Here is a 21,328-nt window from a genome sequence, read left to right as displayed (position 1 = left end):
GTACATGGGCTTTGCAGAGCAAAACAGAAAGCCATGGATGGCTGCATTGAATTAGCCAAGTACTGTAATATTTACTACTTCATAAACCCCATCATATGAAAATCAATTCCCATCACAGATGTTGCTGTTATGTATTTTGGCTGTTGAACAGTAAATCAAATGCTAGAACCATAAGTTTAATATACAATGTGTCTTGACATAGAATTTTTTAAATTTTTGTTTTTAGCAGTTAGTCTACACAACAGAGTAGGACTTCACGTTTTGAACAAATGCAAATAAATCTTCTGTGGCAGCACGTACTAAACTGATTTGGATCTTGTAGGCTGGCAGGAGAAGGCAAGGGAAAAGCCATGTGCCTGCTGCAGTGGAGTTCAGTCATTCCATAGAAGGCCATGGCTTTCTGATTAGGACAAAATAGCTGGGACCTTGGACTGCATGGAGAACTGGTAATGATGAACCAAACTTTCACTTCATGGTTCAGTTCATTATTTTCAATAGGTCAGATGTTAAATGTAGGTAAATACAAACAGCGTTGCGCAAGAGCTGTAACTAGGGAATCCCCTACAGCCTCATGCAACAACCCAAATAACTCTGGCTTCTTCCTCCCTACGTGACCCCATCACACACCCTATTTCCTCCACACACCCTAAATTCCCCTCTGCGTTCAGTTCTCCCTGCCTGCCATCACACCGGTTTGCATCCCACGCGTACCGGCTAGCTGGGACACGCAGGCTGGTGTGTGGGGCAGGCCAGGCAGCACGAGTGACTGGGAAGCTCATGCAAGCAGCCCTTCTCCTCCTGAGGTACTAATTCATTGTCTCCTTTACCCAGGTGTATTCACAAAACTTGTAGGGACTTGACATCCCTGGTACCTGTAAATCTCACTTTCTGCTTTCCCTTTTTCACTGTTAAAGAGATTCTATCTTCAAAGCAAAAAACAGCTTTACATTTGTGCCAGATTCTTCATGGGGCTGACACATTAGGAAGCCAATGATGCAGGAAGCACCCGTGTTGATAAAAAAGTCTAATGTATAGCAGTTATCACAGTCGAAAATAGAGGCAGTGTAATTTGGTTTCCTTCAGAAATTTCTGAATGACAGGGTGAATCAAAAGTAAAAGAATCAAAATAAAGCTTGCACCATGGAAGAAGTAAGGTCTAACACATCAGGTAAGATGCGTTGGATGTGATATTTTAATGCAGTTGGTAATTTTTACAAGCAACTATAAAGTATGACATTTTTAGAGTCACCAAATGCTAAATTAAGAGTGCAGCTTCAGCTGGTGCGAAGCCACCCTGTCAGATTTATGACGACAGCTCGATCAGTGGCTGCCCGGAGCAGCCTTACTGGGGTTTTCAGCCCCGGTCCTGTCTGTGAAATGAGCGCACATCTCCCTGATCAGACAGCAAAGCCTTCCGCGGGGTCATTTTTCATTAAGTATATAAACAAGATGTAATTTTAGCATTAGCTGCTTCCTACATTCTGGCTTTGCTACATCCTTGTAATGCAGAAAAAAAATGACCTGCCACCCTCTGAAGTTTCTCTGATGCCAGTCAGATGTAAATCCACTAAAAGAATTAACACAAAACACGTGCAAGGGGAAAATCCTCCTATTCTTAAATGAAACCTAGTGTAACAGGAAGTATCACAGGGAGCAGAATCTAATGAGCATCCTCACTTTGATTTCTTTTGTTTCATTTTAATTCTAATTTCCCATCTGTCTGTATGATTTTAAACTGATGGTGATCAGGGTGATGGTGAGCATCCCTGGTGATCAGGGAATGTGGTCCCAGCAGAGCTTTTAGGTCTGTAGAAATGTAGAAAACTGGGAACAGTAGGAAACTATAAGCAGAGTAGGAGTTTCCACCTTCCCTTAACAGACCCCTGCCCTGACTACACCTACCCCATAAAAAACACTTATCAGATAGAGTGGTGTGAATCATCAATAATTTTAAAACCTGTAGTAGCCTGTGAGCGGGTCGCCAGCAGCCGTAATGATTAACAGTCATCAGAGATGGGTGGTGAACAAATGCTGCTCTGTCTCCTGCTCTTCCCCACAGCTGTCATCAGCCTGGTTGCACCTCTGAGAGAGCAGATTCCCCAGTCTTCAGGTTCCCCCGAGTGGAAAAATGAGGTATAAAAGCACTTATCTTCTCACCCTTGCCTCTAAAGACGAGGCAGTTCCTACTGAGGAGCTCTCCATGCCAACTGTGAGGTCAATACAGAAGTTCACAAAGAGCCAAAGTTCTCAGAACAGTAGATGGTTCAGAACGGGACGGTAAAGGCATGAATAACATAGAACAGTTGAATATTTTTATTTTGTGTCTGGAAAGAAATAGGATTATGCATTTGTATAAATTAGTGTTTGTTCTTTGGTCACCAGTAGATAAGGAGGATGTGTGGGATGAATTTGTCTAACCCGGCATGTTTAGGTGCCAGTGAACCCCAGGAGTGGTAGAAGAGTTGGCTGAGGAACCTTTTTTTTTTTCACTGTCCTTGGTTTTGAAAGTACTGGGCACATTCCAGGAGACTGAAAGAATACTTATATTGTGCTATTATATAAAATGTTGAAGTGATTTTGCCCTAACAGTAACTGGGAATGTGGAAAAAAACATACCAGTAGAGACAAGAGGGGGTGACAGCACTCCAAGAATTAAGGGCAGACACAGAGTGTCAATTACTGTGATTTTTCCCAGACTTGCCAAAGAAATCTTATTTCATCATTTCAGATTACAGGTTTGTACAGGTAACACACGTAGACGATTGCAAGGGGTTTAATTTTGTACCATGTAAATCCTGATGAAAAGTTAGCAACATGCCATGTCAGAAAAGCACTTGCTAAGTGCTTAAAGAACTGGCTAATTCAGCAGTTTCCATGGATGTGTTTTTCTTTTGTTTTTTATTTGGCTCTTCCACCTCTGTCTTCAGGATATGTCTCATCCTGCCCTCCCTCTCAGTGTTTGCTAATACAATTCAGCAGCTCTTAAACTAGAGGGATGTGTCTGAGAGAGGAGCTGGAGCTGCACCCAGCAGGACAAGGGTGAGATGGGAACAGCGGGACAAAGGTGGGTCTGGAGCACAGGGTGAGCAGTACTCAGTGCTGGGAGACCCTGGGTGGGGGCAAAGTGCCAAACTACAGCCAGGCTTCTCAGATGGGACCTGCTTCACCCACTGCCTCCAGGGCAACCTAAAGAGGGCTCCCTGTGCAATCCTGCAGCAAACAACCACCAAAAAAATAGTATGTCCTTGACTCCTTGCTGCAGGCATGAGGGGAATAAAGCAAGCAGGAGGAGAAAGCCAATTTTTATACTTTGTATACAGGATTGTTATGCTAGGTAATTCTCATTCTGAAAAGGCTGATGAAAAACCAGGGAGGGTAGAGAACCACACAAATGACAAGGGAAAAGTGCTTTTCATGGAGAGTTGGAGGATTCCATTTGTTTAGCTTGTCAACAAGAAAAGCGAGAGGTGACTTGATTACAGTGTACGAGCGCTTTCCCAGGCAGAAAATAGTAGGTAGTCATCACTTCTCTCTACTTGCAGAGAAAGACAACAACAGGATCCAGTGGCTGAAAGCTGGAGCCAAATTCCATTAGGAATTAGGCCCAGCTTTGTAACAGTGAGGGCAACTGCTCATTATGACACACGACCAAGGAGAGACGGTTCCACAGAGCAAGACAGGATGCTTTGCAAGAGGATATGCTTTAGACAAACCTGAGATGTTTTGCTCAACCCTGAGAAATATAAAGGCAAGTTAATAATTTCCAGGAGGACAGACTGAATGGCCAAATGCCTTATTTTTTAAAAAAATAATAAAATAAAAAAACATTTTTTTTAAAAAAACAAACCAAAATAAACCCCAACCATTTCTGGTTTTAAGTGTTCTTTAGTCTATTTTTCTCAATTCATGGATGTCTGTCAGATTAGGAAAACAAGGGGAGAACTTTCCAGTCCCTATAGGCTAACAAAGAGCCACTCGTATTTGAAAACAAAATGGCCAAGAAAGATGTGCTGGCAGGACAAAATGGAAATCTCATGTCTCTTGCTCAGTTCCTTCATACTTCATGCAACTTTCCTGTTAGTTAGGATGTGTGGAGGAAGAAAATTAGATACCAGGTTTAATTAGACTGGAGACCGGACTGATGCAATTGCATTAAGCACTTGGCTCCATTGGTGAGGAGCACAGTATTAACACCCAGAAGGGCAAGCTTGCAGGATTAGCCAGGGAAGGGGAGAGGCAGACAGCTCCTGGCACAAGGGAGGGCAGGGTCTGATGCAGAAAGTCTGGGGTGGCACAAAACCCCTTGGCTGCGGATGAGGGGAGAGGGACACGAGGTAGCACACAGCCCTTCAGTGCCAGCCCTTGGACTGAGGCAGCACAGCGGGGGAGTTGCCTTGAACAGGAGGGAAGGTGGCTGATACGGCGTGCAGGAGCTGCAGGGAAGCTGGAAAGATGCACAGACGCACCTCAGAGCAATAACACACGAGCCCATCAACTGGGTCAAGAGAAGGAAAACTATTATCTGTGGAGAGTTTCTCCTGCTTTTCTCTCAGAAATGATTACAGCTACAAAAATCTGTTTGCACTACCAGCCTCCCACTGCCTGCTGCAGTCATCGCTGAGCAAGCAGCATGTCCTGCTGTGGAGAAGTGAAGCTGCAGGGAGGAGGTCGCTCCTGGATCTCACCGGCTACTGCTGCAGTGCTCTCAAAAGCGTGGGGCTTCCCAGTGAAAACTGAAGAATCCAGCTGAGCAAGTGAAAAGCTTTTCAGTGCTCTTAACAACTTCACTAAAACGTAGAGACAAAACACTTCTGTACCCCACAGGCTTGGGCTTTCTTGACCCACCATGGCGTGACTTTTGGGGAATAAATGAAGAGGGAGTTCCACGCAATGCTGGAAGAGAGAATAGGTTCCCTGTAGATTAAATGTAGAACTGAATAGCTACCAAAAGACAATTAAAGGTGCAACTCAAGTGATAAGCACAATTATTCCCTGTATTACATATGTATAAAGGTACGTGTGTTTATTAACTCTATTTAGGCTAGCATCTCTCTTAGGAGAGTTTGTTATTTTAATTGATAATTCTTATTTTAGTGTTATTTTAATTGGATCACAGGGGAAGGACAGAAAGGAGGACAAGACAGTCCTACAAATTCACTCGCAACTCTTTGTTAACACTGGCAAGCTGCTCAGGAAAAGTATTGTCTAGATGCCTGTGAAATGTCTTTTTCTCTGAAAGACTTGTATGAATTATAACACAAAACTGCCAGTCTATAGCAACTTCTAAACTCTTGATTGTAGGCAGCATATGGTGGGTGATAAAATTTGTTTGTTTCCTTTATATCTTTCTGTATCAATATGCTATTTTGTTAATTGCAGAGTATGAAGTTAATTATACTGTAGAATTATGTGTTGTGACATGAAGGCGTTCATTTTGCCCAGTGTCGTGTTCAACAAATGGGCAAAAGATTTGCTGCCACAGTCAGGCCTGGATGGTCATTTATGGCTTGTGGTTTCCTATTGCTGAGTAACAACAGCAATTACAATCCCGACTAATAGGGGCTACAAGTACAGATAAGAAGCCACTTGGGCTTTAGAAGAAACTCACGTTCACTCAATGTAATTTGACAAGTGTTATAGCATATATTAATTGCTGCTCACTGCTTTTTTTTTTTTTGCAGGTATGTAATTGCGCTCACGGGTTGTATTTGGAGCATCCAGTCTGTGCTTGCCCACAGTGAAGATATTTGGTGTTTTGGTGTTTGCTTTTTAGAAAACCGTTTGTGGGTTTTTTTCAATTGCCAGAAGCAGGCCTGCAGCCACAGCAGGGGCTGGTGACAGGGCCACCACCAGCCCACTGTAGCTACAGTATGGTTGTATCTGTAAGGTGGCTGTTATGGTGTGGGTTACACAGCGATTACCATCCCTTCTTTTGTAAGCTGTGGTGGTAATTAGCAAGCAGCAGAGATGATTGTGCTGCAGAGAAGTCTCCCAGTTCTGAGGATGAAGGCTGTTATTATAGCATAGAGATGATAGATGAGCCAATGATTGTTTGGATCAAAGTGAGTGCCTGGCATCTTTCCAGGAGGACAGATTTGTTGGGGGGTGAAGGGTAAACAGAGCCAGGTAGCCACCTCCCAACAATGTATACACTGCAGGGGGGTTGTTGCTGTGGATTTGTGTGAGCATAGCAGGGACAGCATGCACAGATCCACATCCAATGGATGATACGGTTCCCCAGCCACCAGGCAAAGCTGGATGTTCCATTTGGGATTAATCTCTGCACCTCAGTTTTGTTTGTTAGAGATGTAAATAACCACAGACTAATGCAGGACAGGGGAGCCACAGTGCTGAGCAGAGGCTGATGCCAACGTCTCCAGAGTAGCCCCTTCCCAGTGCACCCACAGAGCTGCCTGGAGCCAGCTCCACGTCCCCAGCCCTGTGCTGCCAGGTACCTCCCTACCTACCCACCTACTGAAGCTGTGCAACCCATTTTGATGAGTGCAAAAAGAGAAGCCATGCATAATTTAATTCTTCATTGAGCTCTGATAATTGGTTACAGCAAGTAATAACCAGGTGCTGAATTAATTTTTGCCCTCTAAGCTCCATACTTTCAAATGTGTCATAAGACACATTGCTATTTATCGCACAGTTTGAAGTGATGCTGCCAGGACACCTTGGCTTCCGTTCCTGCTTTACAAAACCTAAACTTTAGTGGCCAAATCAGGCTTTAAAAGCCTAAAGACTAACAGATGTGTAAGGATTTTTTTTTTAAGAAAAGAATCCATCAGAGAAAAGTCCATCAGAAACTATTTGAAGTCCATCATTTGAACTCCAGCAGAAATAATTTCAAGTTAATGAAACACAAATCAACATTTCCTGTTAGTATTTATAGTAAGAGCACTGCAGGATGGAGAGCCCCAAATTGAAAAAGATTATTTATAAAAATTAAACCAGATCCCACTGGAGGGAAATGTAAATTAAATAGCAGGACTTAAAGGAAAGCCAGGTAGATTTCAATCTGATAACTAAATAATAATAATAATAATAATAAATTAAAAGAATTAACACCTTCAAACTGAGCTCTTTCAGACAGCATAAGATTGTGTCCTGACTTGCAGCCCATGGCTTTTATCTCAACCCCGTGTCTGAGTCAGTGTCAGCTCTGAATGATTCTCGTATGGGCTTTAAGTCTCACATCTGATACTGAGTTAGTGAAGACAGCTTTTTCTAAGGCAGAATAAATAAAGCCAGATATTCCTCTCACTCTTCCTCTTCCAAATGAGTAAAAAGTTTGAATTTTACACTTTAATACAAAAAAAAAAAAAAAAAAATCGAAATCTTGCCTTAGTCTTCATTATTTAATTTCTTGCTCTTCAAATATACAAACATGAGTTGATCAGTCAAAATTTACACTCCCCTTCTGTGACCTGTAACAGGCTCATTTTAGTGGTAGGGGTTTTTCCCCCCATTTTCATACCTGGTCACCACAAATAATGAATTCTTAAATGGAGGGACTTGTTTCCTGACTGCCTGGCCAGACTCTAGATGGAGAGACCTCTGACCTCTCTGTGACTTCTGGGTGCCTGGCAGAGCTCTTGGTGTCACCTGTGTCACCTCCCACCTTTGAGACAGAAGACAGCACAACTCCCTCCTTGGCTTACGTTTCTATTTTCAGACTCACTCTTCTGCATAGATTCACATTATTAATGGGCTCTCTGGGGAACAGACATACAAAAATTAAGTTTTGATATACCCAGAAGGCTGAGAGTGATTTAGACCCACGGTAACAAGGCTCAGACTGAGATTTGGAGATAGACTCTCGCCACCAGAGGTGGAGGGCTCTTTTTCTCAGCGTGACTTTGTGTCAAGTGGCCCAAGCCACCCCCAGGCTGGGTCCCAGAAAGATGAGAAGGTCAGAATGGAGATGTCCAAGATCAAGTTGAGCTGTACCAAATGACAAAAACCTCTCGCTTGCCCAAAACACAGCAGCAAGACCATTGTTGGCACACGTGAGGTGTACCTGAGGCTCCTGCTATAAAAACCTTGCACTTGGCTTTTTTCTTTGGAAAGTAAAGCAGGTCCATAGACTCCTCAAAATCCAGGGTAAATAAATCCATTTATTTTTTAACACAGCAGTCTCAAATTAGAACATACTATGGTTTTCTTGCTTCCTTTGGCCATTGTTTCATTGCGAGACATGGGGGAAGTGCCACATGGATAGATATTGCTGAATTTGGTTTCGCCTCATTGAGTTTTTACGGATGGTTACCCTCAAAAAACAAACTATTAATAGGCCTGTGTCTGAATGCTCGACCACATGAGACTTCATCTGTTACATTCAGACTGCGTTTTGATGGATTGCTATTCCATCAACTAAAAATCCTTTGGGCTATGGAGGATACAAAATACTCCTACAACCACTTGCCCTAAAACTAACACTTAAAATTTACATCGAAGGGGAAAATGGAGTACTCTGTTAGAGGAGTGGGACAGAAATTACACCGCAGACAAAGAAATGAATACAATATTCTAGCAATATAAATCCTTGTAAAAGATAAGTCTTTTGACCTGCAATTTGCTTAAATGACACTAACAGTAGTACAGATAATTTAAATAGATTTTGTAACCACTGTTGTTATTACAGAGGTTAAATAGCACTAAGCTATTAATGTAGGTTTTGGTGGGTAAGTTACATAAAGGCTCCTAAAACTTCAGTTTGCTGCATATCCTTCTTCATGGGAACAAATTCCAAACCACTCTACATTTTAGAAGCAATCTGTGAAGCTTTTGATCATTGCTCTTGCTCTAAACACCCACATAAATATCACCCAGTAATTCTAGTATTTTGGTTGCAACATTAAAATCAATGACTTCTGCCTTACCAGGTTTGTAGCACAGGATAAACTGATATAAATGAAGTGATTCATTATTTTGATTAACAAGCGAGAAATTTTGATTTGAAAATCAGTTTTTAGCTTGCTTTCAATATCTTCATAAATTGACGAAGAAAGTTTAGCATTGTTTGTTAGAAACTTTGTAAGGTGAATTTCCAGCTAAATATGGACTTTATGCTAAATTGGGTATTTCTTTTCCTACTAAAAGTGTGTCTATATGTATTTGTGTATACACATACTGCTTAGCACACTTGCTCATGTTCTGTTTTTTTACTCAATATTTAATAGGAGAAAAAAATATGAACCTAAACCTCTAAGGAAAACACAGAGAGGAAATTATAAACATAAGTCTCAAATGCTTTTCAAAAACCAAACCATCTTATAGGTGATTATTTCATATATAAATTTTTAAAACACTGCTTTCTTTTCCTCATAATCCCGCTTTCATTTTGCCCCTTGTTTTTTTCACATGTGAGCAAAGCTAAGAGAGCTTGCAAAATTCATCAGTCTGGGAAATAGCGTTACATGGGTACAAGCAACTCAAAAACATAAGGAAAGGAAAGGGCCCGACCTGGTTTTGGCTCTTCAGCAAAGAGATGTCTCCAGGGGCTCTGAGATCCTCTGTGGGCTGAGCGTGGTCACGGTCGTGGTCCTGCTGGCAGCTGGGGACACCACGTGCAGCAAAGCGCTCCCCTTCCTGGACTCCACGCTGAAATTCGGTTGGAAGCAGAACCATCATTGACTCTGGTGTGTGGGCCCTGGTCTGTTTGGGAGCGGAGGGTGGGGTTCAAAGCTCAGCAGGGCTCTGGGAGGAAACCCCTGCTGGGCATTTCCCAGCTGACACGCGCAACTCTGATCTCTCCCACTGACGTGGGCCTTCCCTGGCATAACCCAGCATTGACTGTGGGATTTGCATGAGCAACCTCAAGTGCCATTTAAAAGCTGCCACTGTCCACCCACCTCAAAGTACGCGCTTTGGTACATCCTTCGCGAACTCCACCTGAAGGGAGAACCTTTAGTCTTGCAGCTGTTTTAACCTCCTAGCCAAGCAAGGATCTGTTCTCTCTCTCCCTCTCAGTTGCCAGGAGAATAATAAGCCCCACAGAATTAGTAACTCAAAGGTTTCACTCTGAATACATCACAGCTGTGGAAAATATATACCCCAGCTTGCTGGGCTGATGACTTCCAACTGTATCCAAAGCAATCATCCTGGGAATTCCCAGGCTGCTTCCCAGCACCAGCCTTTAGCAGGAAACATCTTGAAATTTGAAGCCCGAACTTGTAAGACCTAGAAATGTGAGGTGGTGGGTATCCAAATGTTCTCGGCGTGCCCTCAAGGGTGGGCACAGCGTGCAGGAGTCGGCAGTACAGCACAGGTTGGGTAGGAAAGGACGAGGCCTCCTCTCTTCTGCTTCTGGCACGTACAAGAGAACCGTGCGGTCAGGCCCAGTCAACATGGGTTTATGAAAGGCAGGTCCTGTTCAATCAGCCTGATCTCCTTCTATGACAAAGTGACCCACCTAAAGGATGAGAAAAAGGCTGTGTTGTTGTGTATTTAGACTTCAGTAAGGCCTTTGACACAGTATCCCACAGCCTTCTCCTGGAGAAGCTGGCAGCTCATGGCCTGGATGGGTGTACTCTGCAATGGATAAAGAACTGGCTGGAGGGCTGGACCCTAAGAGTTGTGGTGAACGGAGCCAAATTCAGTCGGCGGCCGGTCACAAGTGGTGTTCCCCAGGGCTCAGGATTGGGACCAGTTCTGCTTAATGTCTTTAACAATGATCTGGATAAGGCAACTGAGTGCACCCTTAGTAAGTTCACGGATGACACCACCTTGGGTGGAAGTGTTGTTCTGCCACTTGGGTCACAACAACCCCAGGCAGCTCTACAGGCTCAGGGAAGAGTGTCTGGAAACTGCGTGGTGGAAAATGTCTTGGGGGTGTTGATTGACAGCCGGCTGAACATGAGCCAGCAGTGTGCCCAGGTGGCCAAAAGGCCAACAGCATCCTGACTCGTATCAGGAATTGTGTGGCCAGCAGGAATAGAAAAGTGATTGTGTCACTGTACTCGGCACTGGTGAGGCCGCACCTTGGATCCTGCGTTCAGTTTTGGGCCCCTCATCCTAAGAAGGACATTGAAGTACTAGAGAGTGCAGAGGAGGGTGACAAAGCTGGTGAGGGGCCTGGAGAACAAGTCTGATGAGGACCGGTTGAGGGAGATGATGGAACAAGCATTCTTTAATTCACAGCCATGAAACAGGAGGCACTTGGTTTTACAGAACATTGGTAAACGCTGGTTTTTACTCTTCGTGTGATAGATACTCTGTGCCAAGGCTGAGAGTGGTTATCTAAACTCCTACATTGTAGCTCTCATTAGAACATGACTTGGTGTCTGAGAATGTTGTTGCCATCTTTGTTGCCCGGAGATGCTGGCTACCAGTGAAGAACAGCCGTAGAGTTAGCCAGGGGAATCTTGATTTCTAACCCCCACTTTGAGACCTGCAAGTGCAGAAGAACCATCGTGCTCTAGGTCTGGCTGGGCAGCAGCAGAAGCAGCCAGCTCCGGAGGTTCACCTGGCCCAGTCCTCATCACTTCAAGTGCAAGCAGACAGACAGCGAGGCATTACAACTTTGAGAAGCCACTCTTCACAAAGACACCAAAACACACTTGGCAAACACGTGCCTCAAACCAGCACCGTCTACTGAAACAGAGAAATAAACTTCACAGCAGAGTCGGTTGTACTGTTAAGTGACATTCTTTATTTTATTCCTGCTGGGGAACACTGGAGATCATCCTCCGTAAGTGCTCCAAAGACTGGATGCTCTTGTGTTGCTTGTATTCACACAATTATGACATATGCATTACAATTTCTGAAAATTTTGACATACAATACAGTATACTAGGAAGTAATTGATGATGTTAGTTGTAATTGTTTAGTTTCTTACTTACAATAAAACTATTAATTATTAGTTAGATATAAACTAAGCACTCTGCTTCTAAACAATGTATTAACTAATCATCTGTCATGTCTCTTGTCATGCAGAAGCATCCAGAACTGGAGAAATATCCCCTCCTTTTGCAGGTGGTCAGGAAGCAATTATCTCATGTCAACTGGCTAACGACAGCTACATCAGTAACGATGGGTACGGAACTTAATCACAGCATGCCTTAATTTAGCAGCTTCTCAGTACGTTCCCAGTAGCCCCGAGGGGGTGTCACTGACAGGCGGATCCTTCAACAGCCCGCACACGGCCGCCAATTGCGCTCCTGAACCGCAGCTGTGCAAACGGCACATTCTCAAACGCATTTCCCGGCCGCCCGGCCCCGCGGGAGCCCCAGCGCCGGAGCCGCAGCCCGCTCGCCCCGGGCCGGCGTCACCCCGCCCGCTGTGACGCCCCCGGCCCTCCCGCTGTGACGCCCCGAGCTGACGCTTTTAAGCCGCCCCCTGCAGCCGCCGGCTCTCAGTGCTGTCGCCGCCGCAGCGGGACCGGCAGTGCGTGTGTGGCTCGGAGCGTCGGGAGCTGCGACCCAGCTCGGGACTCGCCTCATCTCGGCTCTTCTCGCCTTCGCAACGCCCTCTAACGTTGCTCTCCCGGGGCTCGGTTCTGGGCTTCTCTTGCCCTCTCCGTGCCCTATACCCTTGCTCACCCGGGGCTCGGTTCTGGGCTTCTCTTGCCCTCTCCGTCCCCTCTACCCTTGTCCGCCAGGGGCTCGGTTCTGGGCTTCTCTTGCCCTCTCCGCGCCCACTCCCCTTGGTCTCCGGGGCTCGTCAGAGTCCGCCGGGCGACTCCTGCGGCTGCTCATCCCGGAGCGGGCCGTGCCCTCGTCTCCCCCGCACCATGCAGAGCTTCATGGCACTGCTCGGGAGGGTGCGGGAGCGGCCGCCGTCTGACGGCGCTTCCGCGCCCAGCACCGCCGGGGCCTCGGAGCTCCGGGAGAAGGGCCGGGGCGGGCTGCACGGCGCGGCCGCCCGTGGCGACCTGGCCTGGCTGCAGCAGCGCTGGTGGCGGAAGAGATGCTACGTCAACTCGCGGGATGCCAACAAGCAGTAAGAGGCGGGCAGTGCCCATAGCGAAGACACACGTGCTCTGGCTGGAAGAGCCGGCGAAGCCCCACACGATGGCAAGCACCCTAGGGACAGGCCGGCTCTGCAGCGCTGCCCTTACCGGAGGCCCGCCCCAGCTGGGACAGGAGCCAGCGGATGCGCTCTGGCACCAGAAAGCTTGCTTTTGGCTTCTTTTTTGGCAGTTGAGCCTTGTGCCCCTAGGTGGTTGGCCCCACAGCCTGAAACGATGTCTTCAGCCGTCTTGTCTGTGCTAACTGGATGTATTTAATTTCTAGGACGCCTCTGCATCTTGCTTGTGCGAACGGCCATGCAGATGTCGTTCGCTTTCTGGCAGGAAAGCGGTGCCAGCTCAACCCTCATGCAATGTTTCGGAAAACACCACTGATGCTGGTACGTGGAATATGTTACGCTGTCGTACGTGGGGCTTGTCGATTATGCACTGAGCCATACCTGGCTTGCGTGACTCTTGACGTAGGCCTGCATAGAAGCAGGTATTTTGCAGTCAGTGGGGAAGGGACATATGTTGCCTAATCTGTGAAGGCGCTCGTACTTTCCCGCGTTGGGAAGATGCAGGAGCTCTGACAGAGAGAAAGGTACGTGTCGGAAGTTACTTCTCCTTTGTGGCTTGTTTCCAGGCAGTAGAGCACGAGCACAAAGACTGCGTGACTGCTCTGCTGGAGCACGGTGCCGACCCTGACCGCAAAGGTGCTGGCGGCAACACTGCCCTTCACGTGGCTGCCATCGTGCCCAGCAAAGCGATGGTGGAGCTCTTACTCGAGCACAATGCCCAGATTGAGGCTAAGAATGCGGTAAGCTTGGGCTTCGGTAAGGCTTCTCTTCCCCAGCCTTTCCTGTGTTCTTCTAAGGGAGATGATTTCTCCTTTCAGTTGGGATACACTCCTCTTGCCCTTGCCATCCTCCAACGCCACGAAGAGATGGTTGAGTTCCTCATTCAAAAAGGAGCTGATGTGCACACTCGAGATCTGCATGAAAGGTGAATTCTCATCAAAAGTGTGCATGGGACTCCTGAGCATTGTTCAGGCTGGCTTGATGGGAGCCATAGGAATGAGCTTTGAAAAAGAACCAGGAGCTGTCCAGAAGGAGCTCCTTCTGTGCCCGTGTGAGAGCAGACCCGCACTCGGCTGCTCTCTTACCTCGGGGGATGATCTCTGCACTGGGGACTGCAAGCAAGTGTTGGCTGTAGTGCCAGCACACACACACGTGCGCGTGAGCGTGCACACACGTGCACACAGAAACACAGACACACACGCACACACACCTCCCCGAGTCTGCTCCGGGGAGACGCTTGGCCTGGAGACCTCCCGAGGTCCCACCACCCTCAAGTGTCTGACGCATCCACGTGTTCTGCTGTAATTTTGCTCTGCCTGTAGGAGGGGAAATGATTGTTTGAGGAGCAAAGAAGGACTCAAGTAATGGCAAGGCAATGTCTGCAGAAGCTGATGTATTTCCTATGGTTTCTTGGATGCTTTAGGACCACTCTTGTGCTTGCCGCTTATGCTGGGAATGTGAATGTACTACGGCTTCTTCTTCAGCATGGTGTTGATCTTTTTCATCGAAACAAGTATGGCCGTGCAGTTTTGGATTATCACCGTCAGTTTAAGCCTGAGTAAGTGCTTTACATCCTTGTTAGAGCAGCTGCATTGTCAGCATGTCTGTGTTGATGTGCAGCCCTTTTTGCTTGAATGGGGTGTTGAGACCTTTGTTGAAGCTGGGCTCAGTGACATCTTCTGATGCATCTCTTTCCGTGTCAAGAGTGGATTTGCAAGCTGAGGAAAACTTCCCTCCACAGCTCTGTCTGGGAATTCACCTGCGTGCTGCCAAGCTCCACCCAACTGACTAGCAACTACCTGCCTTTTGTTTCAGAGGGGATCCAACCGATATCCCTGATGCATTAAAATCTTCAGTGGTTTTCCTCCTCTTGTGGGCAGCTTTGCTCCCCTGACTGTTCCTTCCCTAAGGTGGCTACGTGTCCTTAACAGCTAGGCTGAATGAAGTAGCCCTCTCCTAGTGACGGCAGCCTACTGGTGGGTGAATGAACAGCGTTATGCCCACAAGTATGCCTTGATGAGCCATAAACAACTGCCCATGACCTCTTGTTGCTGAATCTGGACTTTGTGTCTTCTCCCCCTGCCCCTTCTGTCATCCCATATGGATGGGGAGCAGGAGAGAAGGGTGCCGGGGTAAACTGTGGAGTAAAAACCTCTTGAGGAACAAAGCATGTTTGAGGATTGCTCTAGCAAAACAAGAGGCTGGTTCCTTCCCTGCATGCTTCTAGCACAGTATCGGTCTTGTGCTAATGCACCATTTTGCACAGCAGCCTTGGTCTGGAGGATGTTCTTACTATTTTCTTGGTTTTGGGGGTTTTTTGTCTTTAGTTCTGCTTGTGAAGAAACCCTGAAAGTGGTGTCTCTTCAGAGCCCAAACTGCCCCTCTGCCAGAGTTGTAGGAAAATGACATGTGTGCAATGTAGTTTATCCCTGCAGTGCCTGGAATGCAACTGCAATCTTTGTTGGCCTCTTGAAATCTCACTTAGGAGCTCTCTAAAGTCTCAGGTCCTCAGACTAAGCATGCAAATTCCTGAAACCCTTCAAAGTCCAGACGGGGTTTGGGGAGACATTACCCCGACTTGAAATGAAGAGTGGCTGCAGCATTAGTATAGCATCCCGCTGAGGTAGAAGCCTTGTAGTCAGATGTCAGGCTCACCGGCCCCCAAAATGGAGGGGATGTTTATAAAATGAGACTGTAGCCAGCAGGGGTGAATTACCCCACTGACAGGAACAGGCACCTGTACTGTGAACATGCCTGCAGTGAGTACTTCAGTCTGCAGTAGTATTGCCATGAGTGGTGTGTGTGTGTGTGTGTGTTGCCATTTAGACCTGGCTCTGTAGATGTGTAGGATGGCTCATGAATGGCTGTTGCACTTCCAGCAGAAAGAGGATGCAAGAGTGGGGATAAGATCACCGAGTTCATTTCCTTCCTTTTTCTATGTAGAGTTGTAAAGACACTGGAGGAATACAAAAACTGTAAAAGAACAGGAGAACGCTCTGTAGGAGGCACAGGAGGTCCAGCAGTACCTGAGATCTCTTGCTCTGGGACGACTGCTGCCCCTCCCATGGGAGCACCTGTGCAGACTGGAGCAGGTAGGATCCCTCAGCATGGAAGAGGTGATGAGGACAAATCGCTGAGGCCTTAAGGACAATGAGAACCCTTTGTTAAATGCAGGGCCTGGGGGATGGGAAAAGACAGAGTTAAACAAGCACTCAGGACTGCATTGTGCCTCTTCTCTCCTTTGAAGGTGTCTTGCCAGAAGCTGGAGCACAGCAAGAGGAGGAATGTGACTCCCTGTCTGATTTAGACCTAACTTCTCTGAAGGTGGGGCCCAACTGGGCTTGCTTACTTTTGAGCTCTTTTCCTTCTGCTTCCGACACAGGCTTGGAATGCCAGCATCTCTTCGGTCAAAATAGACCCTTGAGATCATCGAGTCCAGCTGCACAGCTGGCACTGCCAAGTCCAGAACTGAACCATGTCCCTTAGCAATACATCTCCACGTCCCCTGAATACCTCCAGGAATGGAGATGGGTCCAGAAGCAGTTTGTGCCAGTTCTAACGCATGTCTTAATTTCCACAGACTGATTCTGAAGGTCCAGAGGAAGTGTCAGCTCTCATGCCGCCTCATGATGCAAACCAACAAGGAGCGTGTGCGCAGCCTGTTGCAGAGGAGCATCACATTGGTAATTTCCTAAGCTTCTCTGGAGTGAAGCGGCTGGGGAAAAGCAGAGTGAAATAAGCACTCACAGCAGCGTGGCGCTTCTTATCTCTTTGTAGGTGTGTTGCCAGCAGCAGGTGAAGCGCAAGAAGAAGAAGAAGAGTTTGACTTCTCTTCTTTGGATGAGGTACTTTGTCTTCCTGAGCTTACAGAATTGTTGCACTTGTTAAGCCCAGCTGCTGGAAGGCAGTGTGATGCTGCAGTGTTGCTGCGGATTCCTCTCCTCACTGTCTGTCGGTCTGTGTTCTTGCTCGCTCAGGTTTTTGCACTGGAGAGAGAAGAGCTTCCGCTCAAGAAGGAGGCTTCAACACAAACCGATGGTCAAGGCGACACTCAGGTGACTCTTGGGGCCTGATGCACATATCTGTAAATCAAGCCTGTCAGCTTAAGGAGACCTGTTCTTGCTATTGAGTTCCTTTTGGAGTGCTGCTAAGAGGCAGTTTTTGAATCAGGACCTGAAGCCTATTTTGGATCCCTTTTTGTTCCCATTGTGAAGCAGAGGTGCTGCATGAAGAGGGAAAATGTACGGTTAGGAAAAAGTCGGTGGCACAGTCTCTCAGCCTCTGTTTGGAGGAGGAAAATACGGAAGCGTTTTCTGTGTATTAGGAAAGAGAAAGCATCCTGATGAGCTGCCGGTCGTTTGGATGTGCTCAGCTGAGAAAGGTGCCGGCAGGTGCCTGCTGGTGGTGGCCAAAATCTCTCATCTTTGAATTCACTGAGTCATAGAAGCTTAGAATGGTTTGGGTTGGACAGGTCCTCTAAAGATCATTTAGTCCAAAGCCCTGCTATGGGCAGGGTCATCTTCCACTAGGTCAGCTTGCTCAAAGCCCTGCCCAGCCTGACTTTGAACGATTCCAGGGATGGGGCACCCACAGCTTCTCTGGGCAGCCTGCTCCAGTGTCCCACCACCCTTGTTCCAACCCTCTGGTCATTTCTGTGGCCCTCCTCTGGACCCACTCGAACAGGCCCGTGTCTTCCTTGTGCTGGGGACCCAAGAGCTGGAGGCAGTAGTCCAGGTGGGGCTCACAAGAGCAGAGCAGAGCAGAAGGGGAGAATCACCTCCCTCCACCTGCTGGCCATGCTGAAGATCAGTCCAGTGATATGATCCCATGACTAAAAGCATGTGTCCCGTTGTCATCTTCTTACTGACTGCTCCCTGCTCATGGAACACCATTTCTTTAGGGATGCATCAGGTGGCTGCGGGAGGAGCTTGTCAGCGCTCTCAGAAACTGCTCCAGAGCAGAAGTTTCACTTGAAGTCGAGAAGCGCTCCAGCAGGGACCTGCAGGAACAGAAACTGCAGCTGCAGAAGGAACTGAACCGTTCTAAAGCTCAGGTATGGAGAAAGCCTGTCTCTTGCCTCTTGGCAGGGACCCAGGCCTTTTCTGTTGCAAACCAGAGTGAGGAACGGAGCCTTAGTTGGGGGTCCACTCCTTTTTATCAAGCCTAAGCCGACTACTGCGGATTCTTGCTTTGGTTTGACAGCTGCAGGAACTGCAAGAACGGCTGATCCGGACCGAGTGTTATGCCGAGGCCCTGGAGAGTGCCATAAAGAATAAGGAGAGGGAGCTAACAGCTTCTGAGAACCTGCGGAGCCTTCTGGTCACCTCTTCTGGAACTGCAGCTCTCCCAGAGCTGGAAGAACGCATGCAACAGTAAGGAAGTCACACAGCAGGGCAAGGCTTTGCTTTCTGCGATTGTGGGAAAACAACTGGACTGCCTTTGTGCATGCCAGCAAGATAATACCACATGGTTTTCAAAGATGCTTTTGTTTCAGATGAGGTTCTATCACACTCTTCCTTTGGGATTTGTGCTCTTGTGGACTTCTGTGATAAGACCTGTCCTTCTTTTTTAGGCTCCAAGTCGGAATGGCCAAGCTGGAAGCCACAGCCCAGCAACAAGCCAACACCATGGAAGCCCTTCGGAAAGAGCTGCGAGCCTCTGCCTCAGTAAGCTAGTCAAAACCTTCCCTTTTCACGAGCTCCCAGAGACGAGTTCCATGTTCACGTGGGGAAATTTGAAGAAGAGGTTTTCCCAGAGAGCCTGGGAGAGATAATTTCCTCTGTTCTGCTGACTACAGGCTGCCCTCCAAGTCCTGCTGCCCCATCCCACAGCTTTCTGGCCTTGAGAGTTGTCCCATGAGACTATAGCCAGTCCTACTTCAGTCCCAGCTAATGCCGTCTTTGTGAAGGACTTGGCAGTCAGGGGCTGGCTTCGGTATTTTCTGCTTTAGAACACTTGTGAGGTTGAGACCCCAGGCAGCACTTCAGACAGTCGTGCTGTAGAGGCATTTGGTACCTTCAGCTGCAGACGTTCCTTGGGCTCTGGTGGTGCCGAGCGCTTCATCCCAAAGGCCTGACTGGCGTCATTGGACTGTGACAGGAGTTCTTCAGTTGCCTCTGCTCTGGTGCCCTTCCTGTTTTAGGGACTATGGGTTCCTTGGCCACAAGATGTGGGCCCATAATGCAATCAGAAGACCTCCAAAGATGAGAATCTGTCTGCACCTTCTGCATGGAGATCTGTTCCTGTGCTCTGTGGGTGATGTATCTCTGCTATTTTCACAGCGTGGGAGCGAAAGCAAGGAATTGAAGAAGCCGGCTGAGAAGAAACGCCAATTGGAAGCGCTTCTGGAGGAAACACAGACAAGTAATGGCACCCTGGAGGAAGAACCTAGCGGGTATGGCTTTTTAGTGCTTTAAAAAACCAGCACGTTGAGTAATAGTCAAGCACTGCTGAACTCTAATGTAATAGCACATACTAACCACTTGGGAGCAAATTCAAGCCTCACATTCCATCTTATAAGGTGCTTCTTTGCATAAGTCCATGGTTTTAGAAAGCTACACAAGGCCTCTCAAATGCAAGCTGCCTGCTGTTCTCCTGGGAGGGAAGGAAATCTTTTCTTCCTCTGTGCAAGTAGACTTCAGGCCCTCCAAGGGATGTGTGGTACTGGAGCACTGGTTGCTCTCAGCAATTCCTGGCCTGTCAAGTGCGTTACAGACAGACGAAGGAAGCCATGGCTGTGCCGCTCACCTAAGAGGAGGTGAAAAATACCGACTTTTGCTTTGTTTCATGCTTTCCTTACTAATTTGCTGCGCAGCTTGGAGACGCTTCTGGAGGCATCTCAGACAAAGCTAATGGAATATACAGCGAGGAAGAGAGAGTCCCAGCCCAGTTTCCAGAGAGACCTGAAGAACAGCTGTTCTGAGGTGGCCAAGCAAGTTGGTAAACAAAGAAGAAAGGTGAGCTCTGGTTTGTTTAGTGGATTGGAGGTGATTCTTTTTTCTGCTGGATCCTGAATGATTCTCGTCCTATACTTTTTTCCATGTTGCTAATTATCTGTTAGCTGTATTTTGCAATTGATTGAATTCTCTTGATGCTCCTGCTGCTGTTGTAGCAGTGGATGGTGATGACGTTGAGGAACACAGATGTAGTTACCCTGATGGCTAAAAACCATGAGCCAGGAGTCCCAGCAGGGCTGCGGAGCTCAATGGCCTCTCCAAGCAGGACGCAGTCCCGGGGCCCCAAGTGAGAAGAGCAGAGAGGGTCATCATCATCATCACACCACCAGATTTTAATACTTTTAAATGCTCTGTCAGCAGGTGACAAAAGCAGTCTCAATGGCCTCCCACCTTCCGGATTTCCACAGAAGTGAGTGACTTTAGAGCTCTCTCTTTGACTTGCTTTTGGTTTGCCACCTACAAGTTGGTGACATTTCCCAACAGCTGGAGGTGCAGTTGCAACAGCACATGCAGCAGGCAAGATAAACCCAGGACCTGTGAGAAGATTTTCCGCTTTGCGTGGGACTCAGGATCAACCAGTCCGGAACCTGGGCTTAGCCTCAGAAGTCATTTGGGACTCCTGTGGTAGGTCACAGCCAAGTAAAGCATTCTAAAAGAGAGATGGGAGGAAGAGCTGGACAGGAAATAAGGCAAAAACCACAAGAGGTTGATCCCTATCTCCACGGAACGCAATTTTCCACTTGTGGCTGTAGCCCACATGCTGTAGCTTTGTTGTTGACACATCTGAGTGTTTGGTTTTCTGGATCTGGATCTGCACATTAGTGCTGTACTTCCAGCATCCAGTTTCCAGTGCCACCTTTGGCCCAGCCTGCTGTATAAACTAACACCCCACACTAACCCTTCCCCAGCCACTGCTGAGCCTCCAGCACCATCAGCCGTGACAAGATGCCAGAGCAGAGGAAGCACCGGTGCCCGAAACCAGAGTGGTCACAAGAGAGAGGAATGAAGCCTGCAGACCTTGACATTCCATCTTGTGCAGCCATTGCCCTGCATCTGGTGCCAGCTGTATTCTTGCAGTGTGCTATTTAATAAATTGTGTCGTCTAGTCCGTGTCTTGGTTTTGCTGCCCCATTGGAGTGCTTGGGACCTCGCGGGTTTGGATGAGGACAGTCCTACCTTTGAAGGCTCGCTCAGGCTCTCAACCCATGCAGGCACTTAGCATGTCTCTCTCTGTGGTTGCTCTGATGGAATATCAGTCGTGCAGACGCCTCCAAGAGGGAACACACATCTGTGTCCTTTTCCTCTGAGGAGGCCTGAGACATGGTTGTACTCAGGTCGGG

General features: G+C 47.4%; 1 protein-coding gene across 2 annotated transcripts; it reads left to right on the top strand.

The window, feature by feature from the left end:
* The first annotated feature begins 12,374 nt into the window (after window positions 1–12,374).
* Window positions 12,375–21,085, top strand: LOC309452726 (uncharacterized protein). Of its 2 annotated transcripts, none has more exons than XM_082077377.1 (17): window positions 12,375–13,353; window positions 13,599–13,772; window positions 13,851–13,957; window positions 14,456–14,590; window positions 15,976–16,124; window positions 16,280–16,356; window positions 16,613–16,715; window positions 16,810–16,877; window positions 17,010–17,087; window positions 17,933–18,085; window positions 18,235–18,404; window positions 18,605–18,698; window positions 19,314–19,426; window positions 19,847–19,988; window positions 20,349–20,397; window positions 20,472–20,612; window positions 20,897–21,085. In XM_082077377.1, exons 1-17 carry the CDS (start codon window positions 13,222–13,224, stop codon window positions 20,992–20,994), a joined length of 1,983 nt encoding a protein of 660 aa, XP_081933503.1. In that variant the 5' UTR covers window positions 12,375–13,221; the 3' UTR covers window positions 20,995–21,085. The 2 variants fall into 2 exon arrangements, with proteins under 2 accessions (XP_081933503.1, XP_081933502.1); XM_082077376.1 differs by having other exon boundaries at window positions 20,346–20,397.
* Window positions 21,086–21,328: the final 243 nt, after the last annotated feature.

Source organism: Streptopelia decaocto, assembly GCF_964273445.1.
Source record: "Streptopelia decaocto genome assembly, contig: HAP1_SCAFFOLD_272, whole genome shotgun sequence".
Classification (NCBI taxonomy): domain Eukaryota; kingdom Metazoa; phylum Chordata; class Aves; order Columbiformes; family Columbidae; genus Streptopelia; species Streptopelia decaocto.
The sequence above is the reverse complement of the archived record's forward strand: the minus strand, read 5'-3'. Positions and strand labels throughout refer to the sequence as shown.